Raw genomic sequence first — 22,658 nt, forward strand, 5'->3', positions numbered from 1 at the left:
TTAACTCATATATACAGATCTCCAGTGTTTTGATTGGAAGACAGCATACACTATTCAGAGCATAAGGCCTGCACTCAAGTCACCCACCTTCCCACATGGCCAGACCAAGACCCTGACACCACTGATAATCTATTATTTAAAAATATAGAGTGAAGAGAATATGAAGACAAAAACTCTCTGGAACAAGTCATTACAGGGGAAAACTGTGATTCCAGGTTTCTCACCCTCACTGGAAATTTCTTACACATATCCTTTATTCTTTCAGGTAGACTCTGCAAATTTCTACTCATTTGTTCCTACTGGCTAAGGAGGCAGAAATGAATGTGGAGGGAGGAAAATGGCATTTTTGGTTTTGGACTCAGTAAGAATCATGCTTCGGGCTTTACAACGTTTGCTGTATACTGATTTATATTAGTTAAAGAAAAACAGTTGGCTATTAAGCAGGGTGGAAATAAAGAACCAAAACAAATTAAAACACTACATTGAATGGAAGGATGCTGCAATAAGAAATAAAAGAAATTTAGAAATCCCAGTAGCAAGCTTTTTGATTGCCTGCCACAATAACTGGCATGGGTACAAAAGCAAATTTGAAACGCCACAGTGCTGACTCAATATCTTAAAAAGATTCAATTTGGCAAAAAATAACTCTGCCTACAAAGCAGGTATATAAATATAAATAACACAAGTCTTAGTAGAGAAAGAAATTCAAAAGATATCAAATACTTTTATTTGTTCATCAAAAAAGGACAAATTAAATAACAATGGAAATTTAATTGTGCATCTAGTAAAGAAGTACAATATATAAATGGATTCTAATACCTTCTGCAGACACAGCAAGGGTGAAAGTGCCTCACAACTATCTATTCCACTGGTATATTATACATGATGACAACTCTTTGGGAATTTGAACAATATATTAACCAAGAAGGTTTAAACTCTTTGACATAGTGATTTTACCTGAGCAATATTTTTGTTTGGCTTTTCTCTTTTAGATTAATGGAAAATAAAACTGAAATTTGAACAGCAACATAAAGAAAGATGCCACTCTGTAGTTTATTATATACAATTGAGAAAGAAATCACTAAACTAGTAGTTTAGTTAATTGTGGTAAAAAAACTGGTTGACATATTATGCAGCAAATAAAAATGAGACTAAGAAAGTCTATGTGCTCATTTTAAATATATATATGTAGCATATATATATAGCATTATATATGTAGCATATAGATGTAGCATTATATATCATATGTCATATCTATATATGCTACAAGTATAAGACAGATTATTAAACTATATGCTCTGGTCCAAATGTGTCCTTCCAAATTCATATGTTGAAACTTGATCACCAATGTGATAATATTAAGATGCGGGGCCTTTAGAAGGTTGTGTTAGTCCGTTCTCACACTGCTATGAGGAAATACCTAAGGCTGGGTGATTTATGAAAGAAAGAGGTTTAATTGACTCATAGTTCTACATTGCTGGGGAGGCCTTAGGAAACTTACAATCATGGCAGGAGGCAAAAGAGAAGCAGGCACCTTTTGCATAAGAAGGCAGAACAAAGTCAGTGCAAGCAGGGGAAATGCCAGATACTTATAAAACCATCAGCTCTCATGAGAACTCACTCACTATTATGAGAACGGCATGGGGGAAACTGCCCCCATCATCCAGTTACCTCCACCTGGCCCTGCCCTTGACACATGGGGATTATAATTTGAGATGAGATTTGGGTGGGGACACAGGGCCAAACCACGTCAGAGGTGATTTAGTCATGAGAGTGGGGGTCTTGTGAATGGATTAACACCCTTATAAAAGAGGTTCAGGGAGCTCTTCCCTCCCTTTTGCTCTTCTGTAATGTGAGAATATAGGGTTCAAGGTACCATCCTGGAAGCAGAAACCAGGACTCTCACCAGACACCGAATCTGCCAGTGCTTTGATCTTGAACTTCCCTGTCTCCAGAACTATGAGAAAATACATTTCTGCTCTTTATAAATGACTCAGTGTGTTAGTCCATTCTTGCACTGCTATAAAGAAATACCTGAGTCTGGGTAATTTATAAATAAAAGAGCTTTAATTGGCATATAGTTCTGTAGGCTGCATGGGAAACAGCAGTTTCTGCCTCTGGGGAGGCCTTAGGAAATTTACAGTCATGGTGGAAGGTGAAGGGGAAGTAGGCACCTCTTACATGGCTAGAGCAGGAGGAAGAGAGATTGGGGGAGAGGTGCCATACATCTTTAAACAAGCAGATCTCATGTAAACTGGGGATGGTGCCAAATCATTCATGGAGGGATCCATCCCCACGATCCAATCACCTCCCACCAGGCCCCACCTTCAACATTGGGGTTCACATTTCAACATGAGATTTGGGTGGGGATACAGATCTAAACTCTATCACTCAGTATCATGCATTTTCTTATAGCAGCACAAATAAACTAAGACACTATATATAAAAATGAAACTATGTTCAGATGTGTGTTGTTTGATAGAAGTTACTAGAGATAATGCAAAATGAAAAAGGATGACAGAATAGAATTTTTTCTATATATTTAACTACCTTTTAATCGTATTTAAATTAATTAAAAGGCAAAAATCTGATCAACTCAAAAGAGTCCAGCCTGCTCCTCTGCCACTATTTAATAGCGATGATGACATTAAACATAAGCAAATGGTTGAACAGCATATGGACAAGAAAGTCCATCAGGAGACTTGTCATTCACACACAGAGTACTCTATAAAAGATAATTTACTGAAAACAAAACCAAGCTAAATGCTTTGGGAAGATTTTAATAATTCATCCTGAATTCTATTCCTACTAATCTCATATTCACTATTGTATGTAGCTCTGCCATCTGATTCAGATTGGCATGAAAACATCTAGACACTAATGCTAATTAAATCTGCCTTTTCATTCTGAAAAACCACATTCTTCCCATTAATATCAAACACATGCAATATAATTCGATAGTTTTAAAAAACATTTTAGATCCTCTTTCTGTCCAGTGAAATCAGAAAAGGCAGGAAATTGACTATCTAATGTGGATACCATATTGTTGACTTTTTTCATCTTGATTTTAAAAGTAAATGATAAAAATGGCTTGTGTAATATTTATTCTGATTCACGCTGTGAATTTCTCCCCTCTGTTAGAACCTGAGGGTAAACCTCCATGTTTAATGTTGCGTGCAGGTGTGGATCTGCTTGGATTCCTCTCTAGCTGTCTAAATTAGAATTACTAAAGAATTATTTTAGGAACAGCCTTCTGTTGGCTTTTGGATCCTAATATAAATTAGCACATATCTTATCATCATGAAAAATCTAAGCATAGTCTTCACTGAAAAATTAAAGACTATTTTATATTCCCCATTTTATTCTGCATGATGGAAAAATAAAACTATACAACTTTCAAATAGTTTTGACCTTAAATTCACCCCCTGTTATGGGGCATTGGTGCCCACAGCTTGGTAAATATCTCGTGAAGTGAATTAACGAAAGCTGTATTTATTTTGAATTGTAGAAATCAAGAAAGTAAAAGTATTTTAAAATGTCAATGTCCCTTGTGATTCTAACACACTAATCAATGCATCTAGTAAGTATAAAATAGCTGTGGAACATCAATCTATTTCCCTTACACAACACCAGTCTAATTCTAAAATTGCTCGTGAAACATCTGAGACAGTAATTTGGACAACTTAGTCATGGTCTCTAGGGTTAAATGGCAGATTTAACTGAATTACCTTTCAGTATATTAATGTGGAGTTAAGAGTAGGTGCTTATAGTTCCAAAGTCTGAAGTACCCCTTTGGTTCCAGTGTATCCAGACCTCTTATACACCAGGGTAAGAGAAGAGAAGAGCACAAGTACTTAAGGCAATGACGCTTTGTTGAGGCCACAATGGACTCCTTGTTGTTGCTTGAACACATGGTGCACTTTCCCACTTGAGGACACTAAAGCTGCTGCTCCCTATGGTCTCAATGCTCTTTCTCTGAGATATCTGCATGACTCACTCCTTTGTTTTTATTTTTTTGTTTTTTTGGGTTTTTTTTTTTTCTTTTTCTTTTTTTTTTTTTTTTTTGAGACACAGTCTAACTCTGTTACCCAAGCTGGAGTGCAGTGATGTGATCTCCACTCACTGTAACCACCACCTCCCAGATTCAAACAATTCTTCTGCCTCAGCCTCCTAAGTAGCTGGGATTACAGGTACTTACCACCATGCCTGGCTAATTTTTGTATTTTTTTTAGTAGAGAGGGGGTTTCACCATGTTGACCAGTTTGCTCTTGAACTCCTGACCTCAAGTGATCTGCCCACCTGAGCCTCCCAAAGTGCATGAGCCACTGCACCGGACCACTCCTTCATTTTATACCAGTGTCTTATGAAATCCCCCATCGCAAATCTCCCCATCTGATTCAGGTTGGCATTAAAATATCTAGATATTAACGCTAATTTAATCTGCCTGTCTTTTCCCCACCCTATCTTCCTTTATTCACTTGAATTCTGTTCTTTTTGGATTTATTCCACCTACCACATTACATATTTATTTGTTTACTTTATCAACAATTTCCCCCCAATGCAGTACATACTATATGAAAGTAGGGACTTTATTTTCTCAATGCTGTGTCCGCAGCAACTAGAACAGTGCTGGCACATGATTGGTGCTCAATGCATATTTGTTGAATGAATGAATAATGAATGAATGAATAGAAACAGACCATATGAACATAAGTTTATCAGAAGGAAGATATTATTTCTTTGCTAGCAAAAATCTTTCAAATCTTTGATCCATTCAGATAGAGATATTTTCAATTAAGATTTTAAAAAGCTTGCAAGAGACAGCAAAGTACACAGCAATGAAAATTAAAGTGAAAAATACTGCATATTTTGCCAACCACAAAAATTTAATGTTCTTTTTAGAAAAATACTCTTGCCATTTTTCATAAGCACATTCATGCTGCATAGGGCCTGAAAACTAGAATGTGGCCATCTCAAGTCAAAATGGATTTTCCCAGATGGCAAAGCTGCTGCCTTCAATGACCTTTCTTTCTTTTCTGCCTCTATAACCTGATCCATGAAAACCCAATTCAAACATCACTTTCTCCATGAAGAGTTCCCATGTCTAACCATCTCAAAGATCTATTCTCCCTCTGAATCCTACTCTTTAGCTGCAACTTTCCTACATTTATGTTTTCTTGTTCTTGAGTTGTGTGTTGTACGCGTGTGTATTTTTATCATTATGTTATTTTATGTTAACATTTTTTTGAAATTTTTTTGCTTGCTCTTCAAGTTTTATGTCTCTGACATGAACACTTTATATTACACAGCCAATAGCACTGATTGCAATCCTTTGCATGGATTCAGTGCCAAGTAAATTTGAGTATGTAAACACCATCCTCAAAATCAAACCGACCTAATGTAGGTGACGAGTTGATGGGTGTAGCAAACCACCATGGCACATGTATACCTATGTAACAAAACTGCATATTCTGCTCATGTACCCCAGAACTTAAAGTATGATAAAAATATATAAATAGAAGAAGAGACTGTCTCATGACAGACTAGTTCCCTACTTAGATTAAAACAAGGACTAAAATTCTGTCCTATTATTTCCATTTACTTGATTCTATTTCCTTGTGGCAATGGAGAGGCGACAGCATATGATTATGAAGAGGGACTTGACTCAGGGATTCCCACTCACACTTTGAGTCTAAGTCTGATGTATTTATATGCCTATCTTGGCTGCCCCAGACAGACCACAGTTGCCTAAGATAAACCACCTGAAAAGAACCCATCAAATATTTCCCTTTACATTTTCTGGAATAGCACATTGTGTGAGCTCCTGGACCACAACTTTGCCAGGAGTTAGAAAGCAGTTGCAACTCCAAGCAGCATCTAGCTCACAACACTTGGGGTGTAGGGATTGGAACCACTGAATAGTGGACTGTCTATCAAAGGCAGTGAGAAAACCAGTTTTGTGAGCTAGTTGAGTCAGCTCCTACTAAACAAATTCCTCTAGTGAATAAAATGAATGCGCATTTTTACCTAAAATGCAAGTATGTTAATATAAATGCAAGTATGATAAGATTTTGGGCCACAATGATATAAACGTGGGATTGCCTTCATGTGTATGACTAAATAGTCACTGAAAATACAAGAATTAAAACCAGAAAACATCCAAAATCTTATTCCAAATACACCCGAGTCTTTCGAATGTTTCCAGTTTTAATTTTGTGAAGCGAAAATGTCAACAAAAACCATCAAACAAAGTGCGATCTAACGAAGAGGCAAGCAAGGCGGGAGGGTCACATACCGATGCACACCGCTGCTGCACATGAGGATGTGGCAGGCGCCTAGCCTGGTGCACAGCTCCGAGGAAACTGACAGCAGTCCAACCCCAGAGGCACTGCACGCTGTGTTTGCACAGGCAGCTGTGCGCTTGGATCTGATGAACGAGGCTACCAGTCGATAAAGTTCATCCAAAGCGTTGAGAGGCCTCATTAGCTGCAGAAAAAAAAGTGATGAATGTCAAGTTCAGCATGTTTAGTAAAATCCTTTTAGATGGGTTAAAATTCATAGTTGGTATAGCTGTTAAAGAATAGTCTAAAATATTATTTTGTTTTGGTGGTAACGGAATTAAAGACTACAAATATTTATAATTACTCATTGCTCAAGAACAGCAGAAAAATTAAATAAGGGAGATATTTAAATTAAAAAGCACCAATAAATATAATCATCTGTTTTTACCTTATCTACATAGGCAGCTTTGGATGTGGAGTTTGGTGGTGAATTTGACTTGTCCAAGTAGAATGCCCTGTAAGAATCCAAGGAATAAGTTATCATTTGTTGTTAGACAAAGCCATAACATGCATGAAGATGTTCAAGAATCACTGACTTCCTTTTAAAAAAGTGAATAAACAAAAGCATTGAACATTAGAAGGTTGGGGTTGCACAAATGTCAACCATTTAAAAGAGATGGTTAAAATTCCATTTAAAAAAGATGTTTAAAATTACCACAGGGTCTATTACAGATTGTGCGGCCTTGGAGAGATCACTTGTCTGTGCTCAGATTTCTCGTTTGTAATTTTAGGAAAGCATTAGCTTCTACTTCACAAGACTGCCAAAATCAAATGAGTTAATGCAGACAAAATATGCAGAACAGTGCACAGCACAGAATAAGTGCTTATTAATATTTATAATGATCAATATTATTAAAAAGTTGAAGTATATTTTTGTGACTATTGAAGAACATTATCCAATTTTCATTTATTGTGAGAAAGATTATGAAACAAACGCTTATAAAAACCTAACTTTAAACAGAACACTGAGACGATTCTTTCCAGCACCAAGCTATGCTCCGATTAGAAGTGAAACTCTCTCTGAGGGTTCAGTGGCTCTTTTTTGTTACTAGGATATAATATGGTAATGATTATTTCAACACACAAAGTGGAATCCTAGTGGCCTAATACACTTTGCGCAAAAAAACGAAGGACACACTGCAAAGGATATTATCATCTCTTTTTAATGGCTGTATAGTATTCCATGCCATTTTGTGTATTAAAATAGCCATTTTAATACCCAAAGTGGAATCCTAGTGGCCTGCAATAATTACAGCAATTTCCAAAGAATTCTTGCTGTGTTTGCTTGGCTTGTGGCTCAATACTAAACAAGAATTTTAAGGGAATGATCTATGAAGATAAAATAGTTACATTTTATTTGACTTAGTATCTATTTTTCTTTTTTTTTTTTTTTTTTTTTTCAGTGGTGGTAAAATGTATACAGTAAAACACAAAATTTAGCATTTTAACCATTCTTTTAATTTAGTTTATTTTTAGATTCATGTTTTTTACATGGATATATTACATAATGATGGGATTTGGGCTTCTACTGTGCCCATCATTCAAATAGTGACCACTCTACCCAATAGGCAAGTTTTCAACCCTCAACCCCTTCCCAACCTCTCCACAAGTGGGAAGAGGTTGGGAAGGCGGTTGTGAAAAGGGTCTATTGCTTCCATCTCTGTGTAAGTGGGAACATACGGTAGTTAATTTTCTGTTTCTGAGTTATTTCAGTTAGGATAATGCCTCCAGCTCCATCCTCATGTTGCTACAGGGGACATAATCTCAGTGTTTTTTATAGCTGCATATTATGCCATTTTAAAATTCTCAAGTGTACAGTTCAATGTCATTAAATACATTCAAATTAACCATCTAGTATCTAGTGTCTATTTTTGATGAGGTGACAAACTTCACATTTCTAGAACGTGACATTTTAATGTTGGCAGAACAAAATAAGTCCCATGATATTAGAGTGAGTTGTCATATTAGATATTCAAATAAAATCTGATTATATTGCTGTTTCAGAGCATCTGCAGGACTTCAAAGTGTTGGTAAATTATTATCAAATTCACACTATAATTGGGCAAAATCAGTGAGGGACAACTCTACACCCTGTGTGGGTTTTTTGAGTCCCACTGAACATATGTGTTCACACCCACACAGAGTGATATTCCCATTACTAGCAATAGTGTTTTGTCTTTTAAAAATAAAGTAACATGGATTAGTCAAGCTCTACACTTTAACTTACGAATGCTTTAGCTCTAAAGACTAACTTCCAAAATGACAATTATGCTCATCCTTATTGAGAAGCAGTTTCTTCTTGTCTAAAACACATATTAAACCCTCCTAAAAAAGTTTCGTAAACAACTCAGCATCCAAGATTGGCTGTTATTCATTATAACTCACTCTGCATTCCTAAGACATTTCCAGGTACCATCTGCAGTTCCCTCAGCCTGAGCACATAACACTGATGGGAGTGTGGGGGCTACAGCAACCCCAGGCAGCAACCCTCTAGACTGGGTCATGGTGACATGAGCTACTGCAAAGTGGAACATCCATCAAGTGCCATGAAAATACAGCTCTATCTAGCTGAGTCAATTAGTGTCTACTAAAAGCACTAGATCGAGAGCAAAATAAGACCGAGGGGTTATTTCCATGACTAAAATCAAAGGCCTCATTTGAGACTTCATTTGAAAATTTTCAAGATTTTCCCCAGTATCTGAAAGAGAGATAATTCAAGAGGAGTGCTGTCATCATAAAAGGAAATGAGCTTGAATTTTGTGAGGTACAAAAGCATGCAATGGGGCAGGAGCTGGGGCAGAGTGAATGAGCAAGTTAGGCCACAGAGGTAGACCCCAGGACCTTACAGGTCGTGATAAGGTTTTACCCTAAGCAAGTTGGGAGCCATAGAGGTAAATGGCCATGGAACTTGCAAGATTGGACGTTTTAAATATTATTGCTATGTCCAACAATGCATGTTCTACTGAAAGGTCTGTGTGTCCTTTCATTTCAGTTGTACAGGTACTTATGTAGGATTAAACTGTGAAAACCCACTTACTCTCCATGGTTGAATGAGTATGAGCATTTTGCTCTTTTGCTTCACCTTTTAAATAAATAAAATATTACAGATACAGTGGAAGCCTCCTGTTCACCTATTCTTATTTCATTTCTGCCACTAAAATGTAAAATCCCCACTAGAATGCAAGTCCTCTAGTAGCTATGGATTTATTTCTTTTTATTCATTTCTGCATTTCTAGCACCTGTAATAATATGTGGAGCACAGTACGATCTTAATAAATATTTGTAAATAAATAATAATTTGACATTTTTGTTTCTTTATGGATGACTGATATGGTTTGGTTGTGTCCCCACCCAAATCTCACCTTGAATTGTTATAATCCTCATGTGCCAAGGGTGGGACCAGGTGGAGATAATTGAATCATGGGGGCCGTTTCCCCCATACTGTTCTCGTGGTGGTAAGTCTCACGAGATCTGATGGTTTTGTATGTGGGAGTTCCCTTGCAAAAGTCTCTTGCCTGCCTTCATGTAAGATGTGACTTTGCTCTTTAGCCATGAATATGAGGCCTCCCCAGCCATGTGGAACTGTAAGTCCATGAAACCTTTTTCCTTTATAAATTGCCCAGTCTCAAGTATGTCTTTATTAGCAACATGAGAACAGACTAATACAATGGCATTCCTTTGGACTTTGCCAGGCTGTTTCAATATATTAAATATTCTGGGGAAAACTCATTTTAATGGTCCATTTTGTTGGCTGTCTTTCTTACTGTTAGGTCTCCTCATGCGCTTTGGAATTAGGTTTTGTAAGTTCATTTGAAGTGGGATGATTTTTAAATTATTTTTATTTAGTTTTTTTTTTTATATAGCTCCATCCCCTCTCTCTCTCATCATCCTTCTCTTAAAAATGGTTTTGTGCCCAGGATCACACATTTGTAAGCAGTTTTATATCTGATCTGACTATGACATTGTTTTGACATCTGGATTATCACCAGTCATGTCCCTGAACTAGTGAAGGATTTGGTTTAGTTTGGTTCTGTGGTTTAGGGCCATGCCTAAAACGACTTCCTCTTCCCATCTTAAACACCAAGCTTCGCAAAAGCTCGTCTCAAGCAATAGTGACCAGCAGATTTTTCATCCTTCATTCAGAAGTGGAGTCCTGGCCAGGCGCGGTGGCTCAAGCCTGTAATCCCAGCACTTTGGGAGGCCGAGACGGGCGGATCACGAGGTCAGGAGATCGAGACCATCCTGGCTAACACGGTGAAACCCCTTCTCTACTAAAAAATACAAAAATCTAGCCGGGCGAGGTGGTGGGCGCCTGTAGTCCCAGCTACTCGGGAGGCTGAGGCAGGAGAGTGGTGTAAACCCGGGAGGCGGAGCTTGCAGTGAGCTGAGATCCGGCCACTGCACTCCAGCCTGGAGGACAGAGCGAGACTCCGTCTCGAAAAAAAAAAAAAAAAAAAAAAAAAGAAGTGGAGTCCTCTACTACCTGGTTTCAAAGTGAGGCTGGCTCTGGATTTCCACCTAGTGTACAATAACCTTCATGTCCCATTGCCCTGCAGACGCTGTCCCAGCCCCTCTGTCCACCTCCGGAGTCCAGCAGGCCAGAGGTCTCAGCGTAGCTCACAACTCATCACTTGCATTTCATTTCCATTTTTGGGCCACGGAGATAACAAACTGTTTTTGAGCCCAGCTGTGACTTTTGCATTTTCTATCCTCGTATTTTATCTAGCATTTGCTACATGCTTGGAACAGAAGCGGCATCTCAAAGCTGGAACCCACAGAAGTACCTTGATCAGATGTCCTCATGCCTTTTCTCAAGTAAACTTGGTAGAAAAAGCAATGTGGTAAAAAATAGTACACAAGTCACAGTCAAATTATTTAGCCTCTCAAAGTGTCAGTTTTCTTATTTTCAAAGTGGATATTAGAATTGTCTGACATAGCATGGTGTTGAAGATTAAATTAATGCATATGAAATGATCACTAGTGTGATAGGCATATAGGACTCATTCAATAGACAATAATAACTATTATTCAAGTACACGCAGTGGGAAGCATCTCTGGACAATTTTTAGCTATGATAAGGCATAATATTAAGGTCGAAGCCTTCCTGCTTTCTGTGGAGGTAATCTGAAATACTTTATGACACGTGTTAAGAAATAAAAATTAAGTTAGATATTTGGAATCTATGTAATTTCATGATCAATGTAAGTAGAATTTAGGCCTAAAAAGAAAAGAATGTTTTTCAGAGTAAAGGAAAGAAGACTATCGTTTAAACGGCTTAACTGGGTGCAGCTCTTCTAAACCTTGAATTATCTGGGAAGAAAACTATTCTGTAAAAGCAGCCCATAGCTCATTAGTACCACCTAAGGGAAGCATTGCTACAGAAACAGCTGGTAGAATGGAGCACTCTCTTCTTTCTGAAAAACGTGTTCCTTAAAAAAGAAAAAAAAAAGCTGTCATTGATTCAGCCAGTTAAGAGCTGTTTAGATCATGTTGATCTGATTCTGCTACATTCACTTAAATTGACTTGATACAAGTCTTCAACTATTCAACGGTGCAAATGTTTAAGGGAAAAAAGTAAGTTAGAGAAATAACCTTTAAAGGTTTAAAATGTAGCCCACATCAAGTGAAACTTGATGTAGGCAACAATCTGCCTTTTAAAAACTGCTATAGGCTGGGCACGGTGGCTCATACCTGTAATCCCAGCACTTTGGAAGGTCGAGGTGGGCGGATCACGAGGTCAGGAATTCAAAACCAACTTGACCAACATGGTGAAACCCCCCGTCTCTACTAAAAATACAAAAATTAGCCAGGCGTGGAGGCGAGCGCCTGTAATCCCAGCTATTCAGGAGGCTGAGGCACGAGAAATGCTTGAACCTGGGAGGCAGAAGTTGCTGTGAGCTGAGATCGTGCCACTGCACTCCAGCCTGGCAACAGAGCAAGACTCCATCTCAAAACAAAACAAAACAAAACAAAGAAACCCCCAGCTATATAGCAGAACTAAGATAGAAAACATCCAATGTTTTAAAAATTTTTTTACACTTTTTTTTAAACATTTAAAATACAGAAGACAAAGGTTTACTGAAAATGTAGAATTATATTTTGTATTGGCTCATCCAGACTTGTGCTAGTAGTTAAGATTTGTTAATCCATGATAATAAAAAGCAACAAAATATTATAAAGCATATCTATGAACGGATGAAGTCCAGAGAAATAACCAGAAAATAAAGCCACTTTGATACTCCTATGTAATATAATTAGCCAATATATTTTTAATTCAATTATTTTTTAAAATAAGAATTTAAACTTGAGGCTACAACTAATTTCAGGTATTCCTCATCAGAAAAAAATTGTTCAGATATTTTACAATCATAATGTTTACAGGTATTTGTAGAACATGAGTATCTTTCAGAATTTCACAAACTGTGGACAGGACATAAATTTCCAAAGCACTTTCCTTAATTAAAAAAGTCTTGCAATGCCCCTTAATCAAATTTTATGGGAAAAGTTAATGGCAAAATTTGATGAATGCCAAAACTAACCATATTTTATTATGCTTCTGAGGTTAGTAAGAATGACATCATGGTCCTTTGTCTGAGTATACAAAATCTTATTAAGACATTTGAAAGTATGGCTACTATTTTACATGGGCTGCACAGTAAGTCTCCTTTCATGCTGGCATACAGCAGGCTTCATTGTCATAACTTCGTCAGTTAACTCTGCCATGTAAAATGAATATATTATGACACTATTTTTTTTCATTTAGTCTCTATAGGATAAAATACCAATGAGAGAGGTGGTAAAACGTAAGTTCTAGTAAGCAGTGGTATAAATATATCCAGTCAAATAACTACAATGAAACAAATCTTGTCATTTATTGCATACCATCTAATCAAGAAGACAAATACACAGGTATTTATAAAGAAAGGCAGGGAAGTGACAGGTGAGTTTAAAGGTATAAAGAGTCATTGGGTCTACAGAAGGAAGGCCTCATAAGACTATGGCATAGGGGTTAGACTTTGATGCACGGGTAGAATTCTGACAGGTCAAACTGGGAAAGCTGTATTTCAAGTGGAAGCAATGCCCTAAACAACAGAGCAGGTACACAATGAGTGGAGCCAATGTGACTGAAGACTGGGTTCATGTAAGGTAGAGAGAGAGAGAAGGCTGGCTAAGTAGGCTGAATCCACATTATAAGGAAATTAAATATCAAACCAATGATTTGTAATTAACTTGGTAAGCAGTGAAGAAGCACTACAAAATTAACACTTAGCTATCAGCAGAAAAAGGAAAAACAAAAGGATGAATGGGAGGAAATACATGACTCATCAAATATGAAAATTTAGAGAACTGAATGCTGCAAGAGACCCTAAAAAGGAAAGAATCATTCAGCATTCAAAACAAGACGCTGGTGATATAAATAGGGAATTGATGTTTGCCGTGAGAGAGTAAAGGAATCTGAGGAATGCTGAGATTGGTTTAGACAGTTATGTAAGTTAACATACTAATTTAAGAATTAGGAAAGTGCTTTATCAAGTGGGTAGGTAATGAGAATCCTAGCTCAATAGGGTTAAGCTGGTGCTCCAGGGATGTTCACTTTTTCACAGAAGGAAAGACAATGCAATTGCCTTATTTAAAATATTTAAACCAATTTATTTTGTCAAAGGAAATATACAGAGGTTAAATCAATGACAAAAGTGGCATTCTTCTCATCTAGCAAACTTTTCCCCCCTTTTCTGGGCATGGTGGAGAATATCCAATTCTTAAGAGAGATGATTAAGGCCTAAGAGCCTCATGCTTTGTAAATAAGGAGGAACTACAGTATTCAGCCCAGATTTCTGCTATACACTTGCTTCTTCTCTAGATCATTGCTTATGAGATATTCTCTATATTTATAATCATTTACAGAAAGTTCTCACTTAGTCAGACAGATGTATACTTCCCCTAAAATTGGTTCCTACCCCAAAGTGTTCTAAACCGTATTAGGTTGCTTTTATGCATTTTACAAGTATTTTCAATTTGATCAAGTACTCTGCATTTCAGAAAAGAATGGTAACAGTGTTTGATCAATTACAGATATCATTTATAGACATAATTAGATATGTCATTATTATAATGGTACAGCAGTTGACTACAGGTGTGACTGGGTATCTCTATGAGTTTCATTGTTAAACCGAATTTAACTACCACAGCACCTAAATTAGGAAAATATAAATCCATAGAAAATCTCATGAAGATACACTGATCTCTTGTATAAACGAAAATCTCCAGACAGGTTCAACCTGTGGCCACATACGGTTAAAGAATACACGATGATGAGTGGGAAGGTGGGAGAATATTAATTTGCACCTCTATCCCATGTAGCTTCCCCGTGCCCATAAGCATTAGCATTGACTTCTCTGGGATGCATTTTACTTAAAGTTACATGAAGAGAAATTCTGAATAATGAGATAGTCTTCTATTTGCCTGGATGTCTTTTGGCCTGTCAAAAATGGAGCACCTAAGGTCGCAGTTGTCATTGAACTGCCTGTTACCAATTAATAGCTTCACTTCTACTTGAGTGTTAAAAAAAATCCTGCTAGAATATTAACAAGACAAGACAATAAGTGTGACTACAGAAAGTAAGACTTTACCATATTTTTTTAAAAAGCATTTCCCTGACTTCTTTTATACCCTGAAAAAGTAATGATGGTGTGAGAGGTAGTGAAGACACACCTCTCTACTCTTCACTGCTGTCAATACTCTCCTTTCTTTGAGAAGCCTCCATTAGTGACCTGACCAGGCTGAAATCCTGTTCTCTGCTTTCCAAATGTTCCATCACTCCACTTTGCTTTTTGCTCCCTCTTTTATGATTCTGCTAAGGTGACATTCCTTCTCCTGCTCCTGTGATATGTACATATCACTGCGGATGCCACCTACTGTTAAAATACTGCATATATACATATTTTCCAATGGCAACACCATGTCTTGCTATTAGGGAATATTATCTCCATGGAAATGGACAGGAAAAGAAGCAAATCTTTTCAAAACATCTCATACCTAGGAAAAACATTAAAGTCAAGTCATATACAAAAACATCAAAGTCAAGTCAATTATTTCAAACTAATTCAATTTAATTTGATAATTATGTTTCAAGACAATTCTGCATCTTCATACCAAAGAATAACTTTTTAGGTTTAAAATCATAAAATTCTTACAAAGACACTATGAATTGCAAGTTGATGGAATGACTCTTTTTCTACCATGTCCTTTCTCTGTATACCCTATTTAACTCCAATCTACCTTTAAAATTACCTTTGTAAGGCATAAATATAATCATTTCATTGCCTTGCTTTAATATCATTTAAATTTCTCCAGTGCCCAAAGCCTCACATTTTAGCCAAGCATTCAAGGGCCTTCCTAATTGTTTACCAGCAACCTTCCCATTCCGTCTCTCAACACCATGCCTTGCCATGTCCTTGCTCGATTTCCCCCAACACACCATCCACATGTAAGTTTTCCCACCTTCCTGCATATGGTTCTCTCCTGCCTGGAATTCCCTCTCACCTCCTTCTGCTTGGCAAAACTCTACTGATTCTTCAAAACTTAGCTCAAATGTGACATCTTGAGAACTTCTCCACTGAAACAAATTTATCCTGCTCTATTATACTGAGTTGCACTCATCCTGTTCCTTGTGCTAAATTATGCACTCTCAGTGGGCAGAGACCCATTTTTTAAATTTGTAATCCCATAATGTAAGAGAATGAGTGCGAAACATGGCATGTACCTAATACTTCTTAATGTAGTATTGAACTGAATCGAACTTTATTTCATGAGAGCTAGAAAGGGTTGAAGTTACTATACTATGAAACAACTATATATATATATGATCTAACAGGAAAAAAGGTATTACAAAGTTTAATTTTAAAGACAGATAAAATAATCATTATGCACATTTTTAAGAAGATTCTTTATATGCAGGAGGAATTCTTCTTGAGCTTATAAATATCAGCTACAACTCCATGAACATTGAAACACAATACTTAAAAGTATTTAACAATCATCAGAACTTAAAATTAGAGAGTGAGGATGCTTACCAATCTCTCCTTCAGTGAGAGACAACTATAGTCAAGAGAAAAATATTCTCAGGGTCCCTTGCAAGTCACACAGTAAGTGTGATGACAATAGCACCATTTTACCTACAAATTACTCTAGCAAGAAATGACACAGCAAAATTCTTGTTCAGTTCTAATTAAGAAAAGACCAAACATAGTTGCACACTATTGTACTGAGATTTTAAGTGTCTGACTCTTGGCTTACATACTTTTGCGCTGGAATCTATAAGAGGCTGAGATTTCCTTTATGTGGCAAAATTCAAGGTCCTTAAGTACAGTACCTAATACATGGTAAGTCCCACAATGTTGCCTATTATTATTATTCATTCTTCCAGAACCATCTTCCACATCACCTCCTCACTCAAACTTTGTCTGTATCTTTCAAGTCAGCAGCTTTTCCCTATACCCTAGCACCAGGCATACCCCTTAACTTCAGTATCTGCTGCTTCAGTATTGCTATGCCTTAAGGATTTGTTTATATGTTTCTTTCCCCACTAAACCATAAATACCTTGAAAACAGAGACAACGTACAGTTTCTCTTTTACGCCATCACACAACAACAGGCACACAGTGAGTTGTCAACATATTTTGGTTGAATAAATAAATGCATAATTAATTTTCAAAATTTATTGATGAATAATAGCTCCAAATCATTTCCAAGGACAATGTGTTTTCTTTCAAGAAAGATTTCATATCAAAAACACTGAAAATTATCCATCACGGATGGTAGCTGTTGCTCAAGAAAAAATCCTGCCAAGCATAATAAATTTTCTCCATCACAAAACATACATCCCCTTTCACTATTTCTCTCATAAACTGTAGTTATAATAGGAAAAAGATAGCGGACTGAGAAAGACAAACCAGGTCTTTTTTACCCTATTTTACCCTATTTTAAACTTCCAAAGTGCTTAATTCAAACCAGCTGAAGCAGTATAGAATTGTCACCATCTTCTAAGATATTAAGGCAGACAATTCAGGAATGAGTCTCATCTTATAAATAGCTGTAGACATCTGCTACAGAGGGAAGGCCAGGAAAATGGAATATGGCTAGAATTATAGATATACAGACATTAGAAAGATGTCACTAGCAGTATTTAGAGACATTGTGAATACAGTAAGAGAAATATATCAAATAATTGAAACTTCCTTTTGATACCTGTTTGGTAACTTCACTCCTCATATGAACAGACAGATCAAAGGTGAATCTTAAGGGAATAGTTGGAATTGAACATACTCTGCACGAGGACAGGGACTTTGTCATGTTTATCGCCACAAGCTCAACACCTAGGAAACTACCTGACAGAGAGAAGTTGCTCCGTAAATATTGTTAATGAATCAAAATTAAATAATTTAAAGACAAAATGAAAATTAATAATGAATAACAAGGGACGATCTCATGCAATACTGAGTCTTCCCTGCAAAGAAATGTAAGCTTGACCAAATTCATTCTAGTTAAGAACTAAATATTCATTCACTCTATGCCCCTCCCGGACATAGTCCAATAACTCCTCTCCTTTTCCATTCAAAATTTATCCTGAAGAAGTCCAATCTGCTAATCCCACTTCCAAATCTTCAACCCACTCTCCTCAGCTGACTGTCATCCTACGAGAACCATTCCCTCTAAGGATGCCAATGACTGCATTGGCCCAATTCAGTGGATACTTTCTAGATATCATGTCCTGTATCTCTTCTTAAATGTAGCACCCACTCCCTCAAATTCTCTATTCTCTTGCCCTTTTGACTTTGCCCTGGCGCCTTGTTGGTGCTCACATACTTTCCCTGCTTTACCTACTCTGTGTCCTCTTCACTGCCTATCCCATAAGCATCTGTTTTCTTGGGTTCTGCTTGTCTCACTATTCACACTTTGAAACTTTTCCCAGGCCATCTTGTTTTCCTCTCAGGGACCCTAATCTGTAAACTCATAACTCTGAACTCCAGATTTGTGTATTTACTTATTTGTTCATAAACAAATAATTCATAAATCAGGCAGTACCAAGTGCTAGGGATAAAAAGGTAAAAATAAGAAAATATTCATCTGTAAAGAACCAATGGTGTGGTTTAGAAAAAAGGAAAATAAAGATATAATTATAATCCAGTGTGGTGAGTGATCTACAAAGGCTCAGCAGAGTGCTGGAAAAACACACCAGGACAAGGATGTATTAGAGAGGCAAAGTGAACACAGAGTCTTTAAGACATAAGGAGAATCTTAAGGGTGAGAAAAGGAATGTCCCATTTTGATCATGGAATTTAAGTCTGGAAAGGTATTTAATTCCCTGAAAAGAGGGCAAGGTATGAGCAATAGAAATAGCAGTTGGGAGATTACTCAGCAGATATGAATAATAGTTGAATGAAAGAAAGAATTGATGGAAGAAGAAAACAGAGGGGGAGAAAATAGACAAAAATGGGAAGAGGTAGAAGAGAGAGAATCTTATTTATTATTGATTCCACCGGCAGTGAGGAGGTAAACGATGTGAAACTTAAGAGAACTTTTTTCACTTGCTCTTGTTGTTGATAAACTACTGTAAAATCTGTCTAACCTTCCTGAAACCCTGTGGCATTCAACAATAGAAACATGAGAATAACAAAAAATACCAATCCCACATTATGAATTCCGGACATAAGGATGCGTTCTTAATACTTTCATTCAATTATTTAATGAATATATTTTGAGCAACTATTAAGGTACGAAGCAATAGTCTGCAGAACAACAGACAAGAGACAAAGCTCCTTCCTGTAGGAAATATGCATCTAGTACTCAGGAGGCAGGGGCGTGTCCTTCTTTGCCTGGCAAGTGTTGGATGACCCCAACTTGTGCAGTCTTTCCTTTATGGGAAAACAGAAACTGCTAACACTGGCTCTTTCTGCACCTGCTTTTCTACTATAGTATGACCCTTTCCCCAGTGTTGTTTTCAATGACACTTTTTTGCCTGGGCATAAAGCAGACTTGTTCTCCCTCTTTCAGAATCTGCTCTCAGCTCAATTTACAATTTCCTTCCCTGTGTAAAGAACACACACGGATATATCACAGGCCAAAGCTACATCTCTCAGCAGCATTAAAAAAAATCCCAGCCTATGTCCCCCAGCTCAGTGTCACTCAAAATGTAGCTTGCAGACTTCAGTAAAGAAGTTGTGAGAATTTAGAAATTAGATCTCTAAAAAAGCCTAAAATTGAATTTAAAAACTAGATTTGGTCAATGCAAACTGTATAACAGTTTATACTGCCCTGACATGCAAACACCCAAAAGTCTTTGTCTTATTCACCAGAGTAGAGACTAGAGCAGCAAGTTACACGTAGTTGCATGATCATCGTGCACAGTAGGGCCACATCACAAGAAGTGATGTTTGTTAATTACAACCAAAAGTGTATAAAAACTGCAAACAAACATAAGTAGCCATCTTCATTTAAAATCTGTCATCTCTGCAATATTTTAATTTTTAATCAGACTTTTAAAAATGATAGTTTAACATTATTAACTAAATTAGAGAAATAAAATTGACATTGTTTTCATATGTAATTTACTGACTGCAATACAACTTCACTGGGTTTTCATTGAGAAATTGCTTTGAAAACCCTTCCTTATTACTCTAAACATATCTCTATGAGATTTATTTTCTTCTAAGAGCATTATTAAAGCAAACACAAGAGTTTAAATGTCCTCTTTTCCCTGTAAACTATGTTGTCATTCCAACCTGGATTAGATATATTAACAAGCAAGAAACTAGCTATTAGTTTCTCATATTAAAAACTTTAAATATTGGCATACGCAGTGTTTGTTAAAATAAATGGAAAGAGCTCCCACACAGCAAAAGAAACGATCATCAGAGCAAACAGACTACCTACAAAATGGAAGAAAAATTTTGCAATCTATCCATCTGCCAAAGGTCTAATATTCAGAGTCTACAAGGAACTTCAACAAATTTAAAAGAAAAAAAACAAGCAACCCCATTAAAAAATGGGCAAAGGACATGAACAGATAGTTCTCAAAAGAAGACATACATATGGCCAACAAGCCTATCAAAAAAAGCTCAACATCACTGACCGTTAGAGAAATGCAAATCAAAACCACAATGAGATACCATCTCACACCAGTCAAAATGGCAATTATTAAAAAGTCAAAAAAACAACAGATGCTGACGAGGTTGCAGAGAAAAGGAAACGCTTTTATACTATTGGTGCGAGTGCAAGTTAGTTCAACCATTGCAGAAGACAGTGTGGCAATTCCTCATAGACCCAGAGGCAGAAATACCATTTGACCCAGCAATCCCATTACTGGGTATATACCCAAAGGTATTATAAAGATACATGCACACATATATTCATTGCAGCACTGTTCACAATAGCAAAGGCATGGAATCAACTCAAATGCCCATCAATGATAGACTGGATAAAGAAAACATATAAGCCATGGAATACTATGCAGCCATAAAGAGGAATGAGATCATGTCCTTTGCAGGGACATGGATGACGTTGGAAGCCATTAGCCCCAGCAAACTAATGCCAGAACGGAAAACCAAACACTGCATGTTCTCACTTATAAGTGGAAGCTAAATGCTGAGAACACATAGAGCAAGAGGGTGGGGGGAACAACACACATTGGAGCCTGTTGTATGGTATTGTGGGAGGGAGAACAGCAGAAAGAATAGCTAATGGATCCTGGGCTTAATACCTAGGTGATGGGATAATCTGTACAGCTAAACCACCATGGCACATATTTACCTATGTAACAAACCTGCACATCCTGCACATGTATCCCAGAACTTAAAATAAAAGTTGAAAGAAAAAAAAAGTACATGGAAAGATGTTGAGTTTGGGGAATTACTATTTCATTCACAACTTTTTTTTTTAAGAGACAAGGCCTTACTGTGTCATTCAGGCTGGAGTGCAGTGATGCAATCATAGCTCATTATAACCTCAAACTCCTGGGCTCAGGTGATCCTTCCGCTTCACCCACCTGAGTAGTTAGGACTACAGGCATGTGCCACCATGGGGCTAAGTTTTTAAAAATTTTGTAGAGGTGAGGGGTGAGGGCCTCTCTGTGTTGCCCACGCAGGTCCCAAACTCCTGGCCTCAAGTGATCCTACTGCCTTAGTCTCCCAAAGTTCTGGGATTACAGGTGTGAGCCACCACACCTGGCCACAACTTTTATTTTTGATTGCAAAATAACAGAAATGACTTAATAGCAATTCTTTATTAACTGCCTACAGAATCTGGTAGATTCAAGGCATAGTAAAACAGACCTGACTGTGATTCTTTTCAAATAGCTTTCAATTACACATTGCGTAAACAGTTCCTACTTCAAATACTCCCATTGGAGGTACTTGCAGGCCTTTTGTACCATTGTTCTCAGCAGACCAGGGCAATTATCTTTTCTGTCTTTGGGCTAAATCCAGGACTGGAAGCACAGCTGAAGCTGTACATTCTTCTGAATTGTTTTGTTTTGTTTTGTTTTGTTTTAACAATTGCCTCTATCTTTATCATTTTTACTAGTAAGAAATCAAATGCAGTATCTACATTATTCTCAGGAACATCTCTGCGTGCAAACAAGGTTCTTCCCGTTCCATTTTGCATAGCTATTTCATGCAAATTACTTATATGTCTTTTCTACTCAGTGGGGCCAGTCGCTTCAACACCAAGCACCCTGGAGAAACTTTTGATGTTAATTCTGTTCTCTAAGTTGCTCTGAAGGAAACCCACGAAAGCTATCTTCCACAAAATACATCTTCAGACACAAATCTCTGTGGTTAGCCATTCTATATGTTAGGCAAATACTGAGGATGATACATACCTCTTCTCAGCTAATGCTTGTGACAGTCTGTGGAGCATCACTAGCCTGAATGGACAGATTAGAAAACAGGCTTGAAAATACTAATATCAAGCCTGTTGGGGGCAAGTTCTTAATATCTTCAAGCTAGTCAATGGAAGGGTAGGGATTGGGATCCAAGTTTGGCCAACTCTCCATCTTCCAGTATATGAATGCAGCAATTCCATATCATTATCATTAACTTTCTGTGTCTTCTCACTCACCCCACTGCAGAAATTTCATATTTAACCAAAAAAACTGAAAACGTTCTCCCCATAACCTAAATGTCATTTGGTCTATTAAGCATATTTTTATTTTTTTTCTTACCTGGCTCAGAAGATATGCCATGAATGTCATATTAGGTCTACTGAAAATGCCTCTGCTTAAGACTAGCAAGGATTTGTTCATCTGTCATCTCTCATTGT

At 37.2% G+C, this 22,658-nt stretch overlaps 1 protein-coding gene across 1 annotated transcript in view; it reads right to left on the reverse strand.

The window, feature by feature from the left end:
* LOC105482163 (phosphatidylinositol-3,4,5-trisphosphate dependent Rac exchange factor 2) overlaps positions 1 to 22,658 on the reverse strand; it is a 282,501-nt gene that overhangs the window by 43,346 nt on the left and 216,497 nt on the right. The window contains exons 36-37 of the mRNA XM_011742123.3: positions 6,730 to 6,796; positions 6,296 to 6,486 (exon numbers count right to left, since the gene is read on the reverse strand). Coding sequence (XP_011740425.2) covers positions 6,296 to 6,486; positions 6,730 to 6,796 — 258 coding nt within the window. The remainder of the gene's footprint in view (positions 1 to 6,295; positions 6,487 to 6,729; positions 6,797 to 22,658) is intronic.

Source organism: Macaca nemestrina, chromosome 8 (assembly GCF_043159975.1).
Source record: "Macaca nemestrina isolate mMacNem1 chromosome 8, mMacNem.hap1, whole genome shotgun sequence".
Taxonomy (NCBI): domain Eukaryota; kingdom Metazoa; phylum Chordata; class Mammalia; order Primates; family Cercopithecidae; genus Macaca; species Macaca nemestrina.